This window comes from Bipolaris oryzae, assembly GCF_000523455.1.
Source record: "Bipolaris oryzae ATCC 44560 unplaced genomic scaffold scaffold_303, whole genome shotgun sequence".
Taxonomy (NCBI): Eukaryota; Fungi; Ascomycota; class Dothideomycetes; order Pleosporales; family Pleosporaceae; genus Bipolaris; species Bipolaris oryzae.
Genome location: NW_006911579.1, coordinates 564 through 16,550, shown reverse-complemented (window position 1 = coordinate 16,550; position 15,987 = coordinate 564). Strand labels below are relative to the sequence as shown.

Here is a 15,987-nt window from a genome sequence, read left to right as displayed (position 1 = left end):
GAGTGAGACGTGTTCAAATTAGCTACTTTACCAGCTTCTAGCTCTATAGCGCGTGGGCTGCACGACTTAGCACTAGTTGCAATCGATTTCTTGGGATGGATTTGTATATAATGAGCTAAAATTACACCTATTCTGAAAAACTCGAAGTTGGTGATGTGATTCGAGGGCTTTTAGTATATCAGATAAAAGAATTGCTACTGGAAACAATTATCGCAGGGAAGACGAGATGGTGAGACGATCAAGTACGCCTGCAGATTGCTGTCGCTTGACCCTATGGAGAAAGCCCGTGTCGCTCTATTATATAATCACAAAGCTCGCAAGAAGGCAAAGAGGCAAATGAGTTTGTATGCACTCCTTGGCAGTTGCAGATAGGCTAAATCGTTCCAGCATTGTTCGATTGGCTATGGTTTTCAGCCACAACTATCATGTTGAACATTCGAAGCTGAGCTGTTTGCCACACATGGGACGAGAACGACCCTCATTGGCCCAAGGCCGAAAGGAAGCGGATATTACAAAGTAATACATTTGCGAATCGCTTGTGGGTAAGCTTGGCTGAGCTTGTGCAAATGATTCTTGGCTGTGCGATTCGCTCAGGAGGATTTCAAAAACGGACTTGTGATTCCTGACTGCATCGAAAAAGCATATCTGCTATAGATAACGAGGGGATAGGTAAAGACGAGTGTAAATGCCATATACCGTGGTTTACAAACGATTGGCCCATGCCCCACTAGTGTAACGGCGCAGGTAAGACGAGTCAGATCTATATCGATAGGAGGATTACTCAGAGGCACATAGGAGTGCGTGGGACAGTAGAAGAGCGTTGATACAAATAGACACACTTGTGCGAAAGGAGGTCAAGAATTTACAGAAAAACTATGGCTCCCAGCTTGTACTTGTCTACACGTGCACAAAAACAAACAGTGCTCGACCCCCCAAGCCAGCACCAGCAGCTTATCCTGGCCGCCCTGCACAAAATCATAGAAGATTTTGGTGAATAAAAGACAAAAAAGAAAAGCTCTCCAGCGGGGAATTGAACCCCGGTCTCCCGCGAGCTGTCAATTGCTTGACAAGCGGAAATACTGACCACTATGTCACTGTGCTGGTTGCCAGTATGTCCGCTAAATTTCCTGTTTTGGGTGACGCATATCCGTTAATTTTTCTGCTTTCAGTTACTGCAACGTGAACCCGTTCTGGGACTACAGCCTGCCAAGCTATACTAAACTACCATTCCTAGGTATATTAGCTTTTAGACAGGAGCTCGATTCTCACCCCCTTGTATGTTGGGTACCTTAGTGTATTGGTGGCGCTTTTTGCCTTAAAGCAGCAGCGCGGCGTTTCATCATCAACACTGACTGGCTTTATGCTCTGGCAGGTCCACTTTTAAGGTCATCTTTTAATAAAACACGTGATGTCTGAGGCCGCACGCCTACCACACACCAGGCACGGTTAACTGTTGACCAATCATGTCGTGACTCCATCATGCCCCAGTGGCCATTCAAGCCAGACGCTCACTCTTACAATCAACTCCACGATCGTCTACACGATGCCAGTTCGAAGATCGCGCCGTCGAACCGGGTTCCAAAATATCGAGTCGGCATGGGCACTGCTCATAGATACATTGAACGACATTGAGTTATCACAACGCTTAACGAAACGCCATGATCAGCGCATTGCGAAAGTTACGGCAGATGAGAAGACAACGAGGTCGGGAGCCTCTCTTAAGCAACACAAATTTTTGAAGAGAGTATCGGCTATCAACCCTGACTTTTATAAGTTGTGTGTTGTCGCTTTCTCGCAGAATCAAATCAGCTTCACGAAAAACGCTATACTTGACGGATTGGTTGAAAGAATTAGGGGAGAGCGCGATGGCACAATCATTTCTCCTGCCACGCGATCGCTTTTGCATCGTTCGGAAGACGATAGGCCTATACCACTACCCCAAGAGACCATTGAACTACCAAAAACCCCGTCAGAACCTTGGGTCGAGTTAAGATACGCCGAAAGAGAAGGGATTGAAAAGGTTTTTGGACAATATCTACTGGACAGGATTGAGAACACGGATCTGAGACAAAACTGGAGAGCAGTCTTCATGCGCCTGCCGATGTGGCCACAAGATCTTTCTGGGCCTTGTTTTATGTCATTGAACCTTTGCGAAGGAAGTGTTAAAGAGGTCGCGATGGCATTATTCAAGGTAGAAGTAACTTGGAGGACAAATGCCTTTTGGATCGTTCACGAGAACGGATTGTTGCAGATTATTCCTCATTCTCAGTATACAATGAAGGGCGTCTCGGATGAGGACATTATCGCCGTTTTCGGGGCAGATATACATGCTGCAATCACTACGTGTAGCATCAGAGCGAACGAGTTGAGAGAAGGGGATAGGAGAACTAAATGTGTATCAATTACCTTTTCAGAGAAGAGGGCTGTGATTAATCTGATATTGAGCGTATCGGAAGGTGTCAAGATCCAGAGTAAGCTCAGTGTGTCCGCCACATCAGGATAAAATCTTCTTCAATCGAACTCTACGAATTTTCCTTTCGCAATGTACAACTCCCATCCTTCTTCAACTATTATTCCTCCATTTTCATTATGAGGTAGCCGCGTACGTTTCTCCTTGCCTTCCTTATCTTTCTCAAATACAGTAACACTGCTATTTCTCCATTCTACTGTTTGACCTCGACCCGTTACTACCGTGGCAACATTATCCTTTACATGTGTAAAATCTATATTTGCGTTAGGCGGCTGTACTTTGTTGGCGTCGAAAGTCTGGAAAACATTAGTTACGAAATGAGAGGAACAATCCTACCTACCATCAAGACACGATGGTGAACAAGAAGAGCGTCGAGCGAGTTGACTGGAGAGTTGGTGCTCACGAGTATATTTCGTGATGTGCGTGTGCGTCTGCGTGGCGCCGATTGGCACTAGAGACGCAGTACAGTATCGCGTTGCGCAAAAGTGTGTCCGGATCGGGGTGCTGCTCGGACAGTTGAGCACTTCCTCGATGGCGATCGCAAAGGTGCCCTATATGGAAGGCTTGGATGCGATATTTGAGAGGCTCGAAAGTTTGCAGACTGTTGATGGTTGTGGAGGGGTTGTGGAGGGGTTGTGGAGGGGTCGTGGAGGGGTCGTGGACACCTACAATCTGTCGCGTGCGTTAGGCACTCACACTTTTGGGCCGTAACGCAGACTTGCAAAGCGAACTGACTTTGCACTGTCTCAACCGACGCTGCTTATACTAAATCACAGACGTACCAGTCTAGTGTACAGAACCGAACGTAAAATTATGGCCTCGCTCCTGCTACCTAACGGTCGAACAGTCGACCGGTCGATGCCCCGCATTATCACGTGATCAGCTCTCGTTCGGTTATACCTTTGATCATTCTATTTTCGCGATAGTTGCATTGCATAATACAAGAGCATGTGACCAGTTAGAGACTCGTCATTTAGGATGTTGTGCATGAAAGCTTGGACTAGATCGTGTGCTAAAGCATGCAGTAAAACGTGCACTGGAAGGTGCAGTAAAACGCGCACTGGAGCGTGCAGTAAAACGCGCACTGGAGCGTGCAGTAAAACGCGCACGTGCACTGGAGCGTGCCCTGTCGTACTTTGGGGCGTGCAGCTTTTACATCACATATGTCACAGCCACGAATGCAGGAGCATGCATAGAGGTGCCTGTGGATCTGCAAGCCCTATCATATTCACATGCATCTGTGAAGTTGGAGATGCAGCGGCATAAGACATGGGTGTTCAAATGCTCGCAGCCTACCACTTCTGGTGATCTCTCTTCCATCATGTTTTTTGTAGTTGCCAACACCTAGAGACACACGACTTTTTATTCACAATTCTGAGACCTCTCTTCTATGTTTTCATCACTGATTAGTGCCTAATAATATGAGGAGCTTTGAAGAAGGTAAGTCGTCTTTATATGTCAAGAAAACCGCTGACAAACAGTCTTGATAGATCCAGATCCGCTCGTTGCAACCATGAGCTTATGCTTTAGCTTCATGACCCTCTGTTACTTCAGTGCTTTAAACAAGACGATCTATTCAACCTCGGCTATCCTTTCCGCATTCTCAACGGTGTACGCGTGGTATTTGTTTCCTAATGGACATAGGGGAAGATACCTCCCTGTGTGCCTCCTGAGCATGAATGGTGCAGCTGCCTCTATACACTAGTATCAGTTTAAGAGAGTAGCCAAAGGAATATCGCACCCTCTTCGGCGTGTGAGCATAAGGTAGTAGTTACGGACTCCTACTGGTATCGCAGCTGGATATCATGAGCGCGAACACGAAATTACGCCCAATAACTGTGTTACATCATTAGTTGCAGTCTGTGGGCTAAGGAGCGGTGAGGAATAAAGATGGTATACCTATGTTCGCCTACCGGTGAGTTGGAGGACCTTTCTAGTCCATGCCGCAAGTGTACTGGCCTCAAATGGACGAGGCTGAAACTCAGGTTTTCGAATTTTCCATAAAGTGCTGTAGCTGGGAACAAATTTTACAGATCACCACTTCTCTATAATACAACTTTCAAGTTTTAGCAGCCAATCACCGCGATGCCAAGTTACGTCATAACGCTCGCTTCTGGGTCTGACCCTGCCACGTCATTCATCACGCAGAAAAACACCACCGAGAGTCCCAAGCACGCAACAAAAGCAAGAGAGAAGATGCAGTCTGTTGTTGAAATAAGTGAATCTACAGAGTTTGGGGATTTAGTTTTGAATATGAAGGACGACTTAATACGGCGATATACAGGAGGTGTCGTTATTCCCTCAGGCAGATCTCATGTGACTTTCAACATCGACCAATACAAGGATATTACGACACAAATAATGCAGAGATATGACAAGGTATGGAGTAGCATTTAAGTGTTTTAACGTTGCTTACTAGTTCAGGATACATATTCACATACCTTCGGTGCTGTCTTCGGGCCTGGTGCCACTATTCTTAGTGGTCCATATTCATACGTGATTGTGGTCGTCGCGTCACTTAATGGGGCTATGTATAAGGTTAATGGACAAGACCCGCAATCTTGTAATCTGATACACGCTCAGCGTGTCGAATGCACCATCCAGGTAACTTCTGGGCAGCTCGTGGCTATAGTGTTTGCTTGGAGGTCGTAGACGGACGGGTAGTCGGTGCATGGAATGCTATTGATCACTTCTTCGGACCAATTCGGATTCAATGACATTGAAGCACCCTCGGAAAAGTTTGTGTTGTGAGGCAAAACGTATGAAATTCTGCCATCATACAACGGTGGCTGTATCAAAGGTTGAGACTGTGCCTGTCGGGGTCTCTTCTTCATACCTAAGTATTGTAAGTTAATTCATTGTAAATCCCATGGAAACTACAGTACTTACGATAATATCCACTATCTTCTTTTTCGTCCACATTGCACATCTCTTCTCCTTCCCGCCTCTTTCCAGTATGGGTTTGGTTTCGGTGAAGACGGCAAAGGAATTTATCTTTGGCTAAATATTTTTCGACTCGATTCCTTACCTCGGCTCCAGTGCTGGAATGCTGAGAACATTTCTTATATAATTCTATGAACCTTTCTCGACTGCAAGGGCCTATCTCGGCGTAAGCGAGTAAGAACAGGAAATCAAGCTGCTCTGACGGTAACTCGGTGACATCGAACGAGGTTTTAGCATGTTGAATGGCCTCCCTTGCAGATCTGGAGAGATTCTGCTTTGATCGATTTCTCTGGCTATTCATGAACGCATGCTCCCAAGTTGATAAGGGCTTCTTGATCCTTGTCCAGAGTTGCCATGTACCTGCCTGCATAACAGTGGTCGAAGGTATATTCTGAATCATCTTGACATCCGCTGCGAACCGGTGTGCATCAGAGATTGAATTGAGTTTGAATTGAATTTTGGTGCAACTTTCGGGAGGGATGTCGGGTGCCGCAAGAACAATTCTGATAGCCCATGTTAACATGGACTCGTCGCTTCTGGAAAAGTCGAAATCCATGCTGGGAGATGCCGACGTCATCGGAAAGATGGAAAGGCCACCGCCGAGGTAGATTAACGCGACGCAAGTAGTTTGGGAAGTTGTGTCAAGAGGACGGGTCAGGCGTGGCCGTACTGGATGTCTGGGTGGCTTGGGGGGATGGGTGTTGAAGGGGCGCGATCACTAGTCAAGGGGAGTCGCCCCCTGTTATGTGCTGAGAACTGACTGCAGAAAAGTCGACAAGGAATAGGGTCGGCCAGCTACGATAAGCTAGGATGCAGGGAAACTATTCCAATTGGCGGTCTAGCGGCGCTTGACTGCTTTGGATCGAAGTGCCCCCCCTGTCATGGTCGACGCTCTTTACCCGACCAAGGTATCTCAATCATATGTGACAGCCTCCCGACCCCGGTCTGAGCCAGAGGATGCCTTGCACAGTCTGGGCTGATCGTTCGTAAATGTCTTATGCATACATGTGATGCTAGCGGGCGTTCCTGCCCATCACGGCAAGCAGTCTCTCTCGGTTAGCTGCATCATCACACGGCTTGCCCTAGCAGTCGTATGAAAATCCTCTGATCTGGAATAAATAAGGTGGTGGCTACCCCGAGATGTCGATTATATACCGATTCTCTTCACAACATCATGTCGAATGCCGCCATCATCACTTGCAGTGTCTTTGTTACTGCCGTCAGAGCACCTCAGGCTGTTCGCTTGGTAGTCCAAAGCTCCGCTTCACCCGCCATTTGCCTTGCGTTCGTTGCGTACATCCTTCCAATTATGCCCTGCATAGCATCTATCATACTTGCCACTCAGGGACTCACCGCATATGGTTTGCAGGTGCACGTGTTCACCCTGTATAGCCTTGCGTGGATCGACTGGGTATGTAAGGCAAACCTCGGCTTTTAGTGTGTCTAACCACTATTAGATGTACATTGACAAATGGTTCGCGGGCATGACCCAGCACGAGTGGTCCGAGCTACCGCGTCCCAAATTATCACAACAATGGCTTTGCCGTATTGGCGTAGTTATAGGATACATCGTCAGCGGGTGTGTGGTACTGTATCTCCACAACGCGTACGCCAACCTTGCTACTTTGTTAGTGTTTTCCGGTTCATACGTTTACTTGTCAATACAGCCTTGGCCTCAAGCATTCCAGCGTGAAGGCATGGCTTGGTTGCGTCACTATCAGATTGCGTTCACAGTGGTCTTAGTCATGGCTTCTATCGCATTGAGCGTGGTCTTGATCATTGCTTCTACCGTATCGACAGTTGGAGCCATTCTTTTACAAAAGATCGCAGTATCCTTTCCCACTTGGCTCCCTATAGTAAGATGATCGGTCCCCAATCTGTACATCACTGATATATCAGGGATTTTGTTTATTCCACCCAGGAACAATTCGTTGTATTAGCACCATAATAATGAGTACGTGCGAGACGATATTGTGTACATGCGAGAAGATCCGGCGCACAAAGCCAACGCAGAACCACTTTGGCGTAGGAAATTCACCATATGGCTGGAGAAACGTGGGAGGAAGTGAAGAAAGCATGTGGCATAGGAGGGTGGAGACCTTGGAACAACTGCTCATTGTGTTGGGTGCAGAGTCGGACGATAAGAAGATCGGCAATGGTGTCATGATGCGTATGGCAGATACAGACAAAGCTCTATTCTTGTTGTGCATTCAATGCTCGGAGCGCCTCGACTTTTCTTCAACGAAAGAGTTCTTGAGTGCTTGTAGCGATGGCACACTAGATGGGTCTCGGCTTGCGGAACCTCTTCGACATCTGGGTTCTAGCCACATCAAAACTGCTGAGTTCGCCGCACTTTTGGTAAGTGTGCATGCAATCCCTTTGAGATATAGCTGACATATCAAGAATAAGTTGAAACGGACGCACAGTGCTGTGTTGGCAGAAGTCTCACATTGAGCGTGATGAGAGGACCTGTAGTTTTCATGTCTATGAAGGAGAAGAACAAGCTGTTATTTACCATTTGGATTCCCGTTTCTCGATGCTATTAAAAGAAATATTCAGCATGTTTTAGATTCAACAAGCCACTCGTTGTAAGACAACAGCCTTTTGAAACATGTGAGCTGATATTCGCGGCGATTGGGCTACTAAAGAGCGCTATTGACGTGTGTGACTGGCGCGAGGGCTCCAGCGCTTTGGTTCGATCTATTCAATTAGTGCTTTGTGATGGTGGACTGGATATTGCTTGCTTGAGGATGGAGATGGGCTGTGCACTCCTTGCCTACCATGCAGATGCTGAAGCACGGATGAAAAAAACTCTGGGCAGGGAAGGTAACAAGGCAACGGACGGTGCAAGGCATGTTATAAGTACTCCTCCATGTCTCCTTTTTCTCAGCAGCTGCGATCACCACCTCCTCTACCAATTGCTCCTTTTCTATCTCTTCAGAATATGCTGCCGCCGCCTCCTCATCCTCGTCGTACAATGCATAATCATCACCGTCGTACGCTGCCTTTTCATCTTCGTCATCCTCGTCGTACCATGCCGCCTCCGCCTCCTCGTTCAATGCCGTCTCCGTCTCATACTGTGCCGCCTCCTCCTACGCCAACGGCACCTTCTTCGACTCCCGTTCCTGCAACCGCGGGATATTCACACACCATACCGCTGCTGCCTCCTTCTGGGATACCACCGGAGCTTTTTGACTACGCAGTTGGCTGCGCTGTCGACTGTGCTGTTCGTCATGTTGTTAATGATGCTGTTGATCATGCTGTTAACCGCGCTGTTGACCGCGCTATTGACGACATATACGATCTACACGTTGGCCGACAAGATTGGAGCGAGCATGGAACTGTCCGTCTTACTTCAGTCCAACATGCAATGCTTTCCAAAACATCCCCTTCCCAATGGAAAGGTTTCGGACCTATCGATATGGAGTTATTGGATCTTTCTGGCCGTCTTTGTTTCACACAGCATTGCGGGGATAGCCCCGCTTCCAGTTTCGTGGAGAACCTTTTGCGCGTTACTCAAGACATGGCCGGTAAGACCCAGGAAGGAAGCTCTTTGTACTGGAATCACAGCGTCGTTTTGTTCCTGAACAAGCGCGTTAAGGTCGAAGTAGATGGCAAGTCTCATTCTGGATTATTTGTGGGTGCGACCACGCTAGAAACCCCCGGAGGACCTCCATTGCCGTTTGGTGTTTACAGAATTCAACTTTCTGGATCAACGGAGTTGATTCTCGACTTGCTAAAATCCGGAATTGACGGTACTTGGATTCACGAATTGAGCGAAACAGCCAATGAGACGGTGGATAATGAGGGATTTGAAGAGATGACAGATTGCTAGTCTGGTCGTCACGGAAAATGTTCATTATGTGGTAGCCTATTGGCAAATTGTCGCTTTCTCAAACCCTGCCTTCTCCTCTCTTTTTTGCTTCCTTTTCTCTTGATTAGCAAGAATCCTTCCAGAGTTAGTTTTCCTAGGCATCGCACAGCTTAATACAAAACGTACAAAGACTCCCATGTCGGATCGTTAAACTGATTTCCTAGTTCAAGCTGGTCTCTCATCGCCTCCGTCAGATTCCGGATGCGCCGCAGATCGTATAAATCGTCCCCAAGTTTGGAACAACTTGGGAACAAAGCCCTACCAATAGGTAGACCCTCAATAGTGCAATAGGAGAATTTCTCTGCCAGTTGGTCATCTGAAAGCGAAGGTTTCTCTCTGAGGGCAGCCTACTGACGTTACTTCATTTGTAGATACTAAGTGAACCGTTGAACCTACAATAAGCAGTGTCATGCGTGATACGAGCACTTCTGTGACATGATCCAGCTGATATTTTTCATCCAAGTCCCCTGCTTGCAATTTCTTCTGGTTTTGGGACGCGCCTCGAAGTGTGGAGGCTAGAACCCATTTTGGAGAAGGATTGGATACCAAACGATAGTTAGACTTCTCACGAATAGATATTCCGCCGTAAGGACCAACGATCTCGCTGGGCTTGATGTACGAAATGACTTCCCGGCAGGCCTGGTGGGCGACAATCAATTCAGCGTCGGATGACGACATGGCGATGATCTCTGACAAGCAGGTTGTTCGTTAGACTCCACTGTATATATAGCAGAGAAGGATCTACGATTCTGGACACACGCATGCGGGGTATATCTGCCTCTAGACAATGGCATAAGCAAAGTCCAGATGCATAAGGGGTTGTGTAGAAGAGCGTCATTGGTTAATCTCTACGCGCGGACACAGGCCGTGCTTTTCGTGCCCCTTCCTCCCTCATCCGTCACCCACCGCTTCTCGCCTCTTGCCGGGGCCTGCAATGCCCCATTTCCGGCTTAATCCTGTGACCCCTGACATGTTAGCAGACAGAGATGGCGCGTCGAGAGCTAGGATCAAGGGTGGAGAGAATAGTTCATGGTTGCGCTTTACTGTGACAGGCGTCGTACTAGCTTGTGAACGAAAACAACAGTGGGGCGTAACACCCGTTAGAATGAACGAAGACCAAAATCCCTGGTGTGTGGCGGGATGCGGCCTGCCCGCCCTTCCGTGCATGGCTCGACATGCCTCACTCCTGCTCAGCATCCTGGTTGGGGCCAGCGGCTGCCGCCTCGGCAGCCTTTGCCCCACCCTTTCCACTAGCTGTATGTAGGATGTCAGCCACTGTTGAGCCTTTTGGCATGCCACTGCACCCACCCTTTTCCCGCTGGTTTTGGATTGCGCGCGCCATGCGCCAACGAAAAACGTCGTATCGCACCTCGGGAATATCCTCGGCTTTCAGTTGAGCATTAACACGCCCGTACATCTCTTCGACATCATTGGCTTTCACTTCAGACCATTTGATCCCTGGATTGTCTTTTACTAGTGCATCAATCTCGATTTTGGTGATGTACTACCAGTCAAGATCAGCGTCTACTTTGATAGAGTAAGAGTATTCTGCCATACGTAGAACCTGTCCCATTGCGGTTGAGTGTGGCCGGCGTCTTTCTGGGCTTCACGTTTTGTAGCTTTTTTCTTGAGTCCCCATGCATCCATGACTTCTATGCGTGCGGCAAACTGACGTCGGTCCCGGTTGGGTAGGTTGGGTAGGTTCGCTAGATTTGTTGGATGGCGCGGGGCTTGTGCGTGCTTGTGGAGCTCGACTAGTCCGAGCTCGTTTGGCCCCGACGGTCCGTGCGCCCCCCTCGGTTCCCCAGTCGCACGGCTGCTATCAAGCGCCACTCCTGCGTTAGCATTCTGAGACATTCCGACGTATCGAATACAGCATACTGGACTCTAACCGATTGGAGGCCAGTTCGGTTAATCAAAGGTGGCATTGGTGTGGTGCATAACCAACATCGGTTCGAGATTGGGCCAGGCTACCCCCCTGCGATTGCGACGATCTGATTATGATCCTACACTTGTTCTATGCGTGGTGCTGGCCACATGCAATCATCGCCAAGTACAGGTCAGATGAAAATGCCCCTGAAAAATCGGCATGCATTGACTCTTGGTTGCTTTGATGCTCATGTTCAGCCCCCCAGAATCAGCTTGCCCATCTAAAAAAAGACTCTGAGGCCCGGATATAAAGCTCAGGGTCTCGCTGTATCTTGTGAAATGGGCACCCTCATCCTGAAGCAGTTTTCCTTTGCATTATCAAAAAATTTACCAACACTCCAAGCGACACACGGAAGCAGCCGCCATGCAGGTATATCTCTCATATCTCGAGGCTGAGCAACGCGTCAGTACTTGGAAAAGCATAACGTCCAAAAGCATCATGGAATTCAGTAAGTAATGAGAGACTGCCGTTTAACCTATGCTAAGGCATCACAGGTAGCAGTGAGAGTACAATGGATTCCGACCGGCCCCCTCGACCCCTGCGATCAGCAACCAAGAACAAGAAAAGAGCTATGACTTATGGGTGCTGGTCCCGATTGCACGAATATGTTGGAAAAGCCGCCGGCCTCGATCATGCAGAATCGGAGTCTTTATCGGTATCGTTGATTTCTTCCAAGTGTTGGTTGAGTTCTATGTTACTAAAATCCTGTAGAAAACGGTAGAACAACAAGTACGCCAACTTTTAAAAGAAAGACCTGGGATACCCTGGAAAGATTACGATTCGAATGACAAAGATTGTTGTTTGGAATCAACAGAAACAATGCTTAGGGTAATAACCAAAAAGACAGTCCCACGGGATAGGCTTGAGTGGATGATATCGCCGCTTATAGATACACTAATCGATGCTCAAGAAGAGAAAGTGAAGGGAAAGAAGGCAGCAGGTGAGAAAGAATCGCATTATTCGCACTAGGCTAATGACGCTTAGCTATCCGTGTCGACAAGAAGAATCCAGGCGTACTACCAAGCAGGAGCCCGACAGCACCCAACTCTTCATCTGCTATCCATAGCACGCACTTTGATGGTACTATGGGACTCGAAAACATCTTTTGAACTTATCTAACACTTTGCAGCTACTAGTAACACGAAAGCCGATACTGACAAGTCCCACGTCAAAGCCAAACCATACGACCCTGTTAGAGACCTTTGAACAGAGGATGACCATCTCGAAAGATCACAGTCTGATTTCAATCCCTTCCATCATATCACCATCTAGATCCTCTTCATTATCTGTACTTTTGGCGTCTATGCCGCCTGGCATCCCGCCTTCGAGGAAAAGCCACGGTGTGCTTCCACGATCTTTTGGGTCTAATGGCTGCTTTGTATCTGGATGTAGCCCTGCTTTCTTGTGCGCCTCGAGGAACTTTGTCTTTTCTTTGTAACCTTCTTCCAATATAGCTAGTTTTTTCTCTGCGTACTTCTTACCGGTCAATTGAATCATTTCCGTTCGAGTCACCCAATCGATGGTGTTATCAATGTACATGATCTTTACGTAGGTATCTGGCCGACGTGTCCTGGATCCTGGTTTGTAATCCTCGGCTCGACACATCACTACACATGGACCTATTGCCTCGATTCCGTTCGTCTTGAGTTCGTTCTTCCTTTTCCAGAGATCGAATGTGAAATGGGAAGATCCGTCATCATAGTCTTGGAGTGCTTCCGCACCGCCAGGACCTAAGTCGCTTCCTCGAATAACTTGGTAATGCTCTGATTTCTCAGTGCCAGCACGGAGTATAAATCGACTGAATCTGGGGTTGCCAGTTCGACACAATCTGGTAGCGACTAAATCTCCAAACTCTGTCTTCCCGTCGCTATAGTCAGGCATCTTTATAACATCCACCTCGCCGAATTGCATTGACAGATAGTCTTTCTCTTTCGCAGAATATTCTGGCTTCGAATTTGCCAGGCGTTCGCTGCTACTAGGAGTTTCTTCAACTCCTGTAGACGGAGGAGAACGTATACTAGATTCAGTTAGCGACGGCTCAGTTGTGTTCAAAGGGTTGGAACTATACTCCATCGCTTCCATCTTGCCATTCGTTTGTTTCAGTAAGCTTGGATCAAGGCTTTTGGCAAGGCTCTGACTTTTGAGCGTTTTTATAAGGTCAGTCCGGGTATGATTTAGCTTTTCCTGCTCACCATTTATCCACTGTTGTTGCATCCTCTGGAAAAAAGCTAATGGCAGGCTGTTTGTAGTGGCTTCGATGCCTTGCTCAGTGTTCTGGCGTTCTAGAATTGTATTCTGGCTTTCCATTGCGTTGATGTGAGTTTGGAGTTTTCCAGCACTAGCAGAAGTCCGGTCGTCTATATCTATTACGTTGAGAGCCTTCCTCATCTCCGGCACCGCTATAGTCCACGCATCCTGCTGATCGGAAGTAGGCCTATTCAATTCTTCAATAGTGCTCACATACTGCGTACGTGTTTTTTCGTTCCTGTTCACGATAGTATCGAACATCTCTCGAGCATGTTGAGTAACCACGCATTGTGCTGGAATCTGGTGTTCTTTCAAAAACTCAGTCAGGATCGCAACGCCTTTTACTAGTGATTCTTGCTCTTCAGCAAGCGCTTCCTTCTCTTTCTCACTCCCGTTCTGTTCCAATTCCTGCACATCATGAAGGGCAACGGCAGCTGTGCTGATTAAACCGTGCAACGTCTCCACCGGAAATCTATACTCCTTGAGCAGATTTTTCTTCTCCCGCTCAACGTCACCAGCGTCACTGTAGTTTTCTTTCACAATTCGCTCACATTCTTTCTCAATTCGCTCTTGAATCTTCTGAATTGGCGCTTTTTGCGTACGGCCCAATGGTTTTCCGTCGTTGCCCCACCATGTCTTAACATTAGTGTATAGCTGGCGCCACTGTCTTTCAATAGATGGTGGTCGCTGTGTATTGGATCCACCATGGCGTTTCTTTCGGTTCTCTTCTCTGCCTTGAGCAAGAAGTTTTTGTCTAGCAGCTTCCTCTGCCATAATTTCTTTCTTTTCTTCTTCCTCTTCCTCTGCTCTTTTGGCTTTGGCGGCCTCGCTTCTAGTCTTCTCTTCTGCCGGATCATCAGATAGCTTCGTAGGCTGCGGTTTGGTAATAATGACAGGCTGGCCATCACGGTCCACAAAACTCTCGGCGTCAGGATCCCAGTCGAAAGGATCAGAGTCGTCATTGTGGGTAGCATCCCTATTTGATTTGGGAGCGATCTTGTGATTTCTTGCCCGTTGAGTGCTATGAGAAGGTCCACTTCCACTGGAGGCACTACTGCTCTCCCCACGTTGGGATGGCTCTTCCTTCTTGCCCTCATCCCTCTTATCCTCTTTCCCTCCACTCGTTTTAGCATTAGCTTTGCCGATATGGGTTTGATGATCCTCGGATGTCATCTTCTCGATGTTCTTGGAAGCTACTAGTGCCATGGCTGATAGATTTGATATAAGTTTGATGTTAGTGAAGGATATTTTTCGATTGCGTTCGTTAGTTTGTATCAAGACCTGCTTGAAGATAGTTCTTGTGTCTAATACTTAGTGCAAACTTAGCATGTATATACTACTTCGTAGGATACACAATACAGGTTTTGGTTCCCCAAATTAGGTTCAATAAAGTGTAGAAGCTGGTAATTATAGCATCCTCAGAACGGTTTACAGAATCAAGACCGCCCTTGACATTTTATCTTGGTCAAATAAATTACTACTCAGAGCTTATAAGAATAATGACTCCATTTAGAAGGCCCTAGCCGCTATTGAAAAGCAACTTCCTTCGTCGCAATGCTCGCCTCACTAAAAGTCATGCTGTACTGGGTGATGCTGTACTGGGTAACCGCTGCTAACCAGGTGCTGGGATATGGCATAGCAGATTCGTACCCTACATTAACACCACACCTCCCATGGCCTATGGAAACTTCACGACCTTCTCAAAATATCGGTTCTTCTGGCTCTCAACCTTATATGCACTGGAGCACTGGTACTACTACACACCCCAAAATATCTCAGCCAACCTCTACCATTATTGTTGGTGATAAAGGGAAGCTGGTCTTCTCTCCTTCCTCCCTCAACGCTTCTATTGGTACAACTATCGCATTCAACTTCCTCGCACTCAACCATACCTTGACGCAAAGTCAGCTTCAGGATCCATGTAGAAATGCCAGCGGATTCGATTCGGGGTTTAACCAATTCAATCCAACCAATATCAGTGGAAGGTTCGTGGTTGAGTACACAGTCACTAGCGACGAACCACAATGGTTCTTCTGCGCCCAAACAGCCCGACTCGCGCACTGCCAAGCAGGCATGGTTTTTAGTCTTAATCCCCGGGGTCTGCATGCTCAATTCGTTTCTAATGCGATGGAGAAGATCCCATCAACGACTTCATCACATGAGCACGCATGTAGCTTGCCAATATCATCAACTGCACCCATCGCTTCTGATACACCAACCATGGCTAATCGAACCGTGCCCCTTCCAACGGTTGCGAGACCCACAGTTTCATTGCCAATATTCTCAAGCATCGGTAATGGCGTTGTTAGGAGTGACGTGATGATGTGGTCGCTCTCTATAGTTATTGCAATGATGTAGATAGTGTCTAAGTAGATGAGAAATGCAAACTCCTCACTCCTAGAACAACAAGATAGCATTTATGTTGTTATATCCCTAACTATTGTTTTCATATCAGTGCCCTATAGTCAGCTAAGATGGCGTATGAATTAACGCATTATGAACCGTTTGTAGCACCACTACCTA

At 47.4% G+C, this 15,987-nt stretch overlaps 11 protein-coding genes across 11 annotated transcripts; 6 read left to right on the top strand and 5 right to left on the bottom strand.

Annotated features, from left to right (window-relative positions):
- Positions 1-1,543: 1,543 nt before the first annotated feature.
- COCMIDRAFT_110127 (uncharacterized protein) lies at positions 1,544-2,503 on the top strand (the record flags this gene model as incomplete). The annotated part of the gene is made up of 1 exon (XM_007695369.1): positions 1,544-2,503. One exon carries the CDS (start codon positions 1,544-1,546, stop codon positions 2,501-2,503), a length of 960 nt encoding a protein of 319 aa, XP_007693559.1.
- Positions 2,504-2,511: 8 nt separating this feature from the next.
- COCMIDRAFT_110135 (uncharacterized protein) lies at positions 2,512-2,727 on the bottom strand (the record flags this gene model as incomplete). Its single annotated transcript, XM_007695368.1, has 1 exon — positions 2,512-2,727. A coding segment is annotated over one exon (216 nt), but the record flags the coding sequence as incomplete, so codon positions are not given.
- Positions 2,728-4,666: 1,939 nt separating this feature from the next.
- On the top strand, positions 4,667-5,122 carry COCMIDRAFT_110126 (uncharacterized protein; the record flags this gene model as incomplete). Its single annotated transcript, XM_007695367.1, has 2 exons — positions 4,667-4,849; positions 4,895-5,122. 2 exons carry the CDS (start codon positions 4,667-4,669, stop codon positions 5,120-5,122), a joined length of 411 nt encoding a protein of 136 aa, XP_007693557.1.
- A 184-nt stretch (positions 5,123-5,306) lies between these two features.
- On the bottom strand, positions 5,307-5,990 carry COCMIDRAFT_41655 (uncharacterized protein; the record flags this gene model as incomplete). The annotated part of the gene is made up of 1 exon (XM_007695366.1): positions 5,307-5,990. The coding sequence occupies one exon, from the start codon at positions 5,988-5,990 to the stop codon at positions 5,307-5,309; it is 684 nt and encodes a 227-aa protein (XP_007693556.1).
- A 597-nt stretch (positions 5,991-6,587) lies between these two features.
- On the top strand, positions 6,588-7,867 carry COCMIDRAFT_31029 (uncharacterized protein; the record flags this gene model as incomplete). The annotated part of the gene is made up of 4 exons (XM_007695365.1): positions 6,588-6,824; positions 6,871-7,269; positions 7,403-7,771; positions 7,817-7,867. The coding sequence occupies 4 exons, from the start codon at positions 6,588-6,590 to the stop codon at positions 7,865-7,867; spliced, it is 1,056 nt and encodes a 351-aa protein (XP_007693555.1).
- Positions 7,868-8,447: 580 nt separating this feature from the next.
- Positions 8,448-9,248, top strand: COCMIDRAFT_10084 (uncharacterized protein; the record flags this gene model as incomplete). The annotated part of the gene is made up of 1 exon (XM_007695364.1): positions 8,448-9,248. The coding sequence occupies one exon, from the start codon at positions 8,448-8,450 to the stop codon at positions 9,246-9,248; it is 801 nt and encodes a 266-aa protein (XP_007693554.1).
- A 36-nt stretch (positions 9,249-9,284) lies between these two features.
- COCMIDRAFT_31027 (uncharacterized protein) lies at positions 9,285-9,965 on the bottom strand (the record flags this gene model as incomplete). Its single annotated transcript, XM_007695363.1, has 3 exons — positions 9,285-9,381; positions 9,414-9,634; positions 9,684-9,965. The coding sequence occupies 3 exons, from the start codon at positions 9,963-9,965 to the stop codon at positions 9,285-9,287; spliced, it is 600 nt and encodes a 199-aa protein (XP_007693553.1).
- A 502-nt stretch (positions 9,966-10,467) lies between these two features.
- COCMIDRAFT_110137 (uncharacterized protein) lies at positions 10,468-10,934 on the bottom strand (the record flags this gene model as incomplete). Its single annotated transcript, XM_007695362.1, has 3 exons — positions 10,468-10,518; positions 10,564-10,791; positions 10,845-10,934. The coding sequence occupies 3 exons, from the start codon at positions 10,932-10,934 to the stop codon at positions 10,468-10,470; spliced, it is 369 nt and encodes a 122-aa protein (XP_007693552.1).
- Positions 10,935-11,580: 646 nt separating this feature from the next.
- Positions 11,581-12,423, top strand: COCMIDRAFT_10081 (uncharacterized protein; the record flags this gene model as incomplete). The annotated part of the gene is made up of 5 exons (XM_007695361.1): positions 11,581-11,665; positions 11,712-11,872; positions 11,929-12,157; positions 12,202-12,297; positions 12,347-12,423. 5 exons carry the CDS (start codon positions 11,581-11,583, stop codon positions 12,421-12,423), a joined length of 648 nt encoding a protein of 215 aa, XP_007693551.1.
- Positions 12,424-12,447: 24 nt separating this feature from the next.
- Positions 12,448-14,670, bottom strand: COCMIDRAFT_10080 (uncharacterized protein; the record flags this gene model as incomplete). The annotated part of the gene is made up of 1 exon (XM_007695360.1): positions 12,448-14,670. The coding sequence occupies one exon, from the start codon at positions 14,668-14,670 to the stop codon at positions 12,448-12,450; it is 2,223 nt and encodes a 740-aa protein (XP_007693550.1).
- Positions 14,671-15,198: 528 nt separating this feature from the next.
- On the top strand, positions 15,199-15,663 carry COCMIDRAFT_78906 (uncharacterized protein; the record flags this gene model as incomplete). Its single annotated transcript, XM_007695359.1, has 1 exon — positions 15,199-15,663. A coding segment is annotated over one exon (465 nt), but the record flags the coding sequence as incomplete, so codon positions are not given.
- Positions 15,664-15,987: the final 324 nt, after the last annotated feature.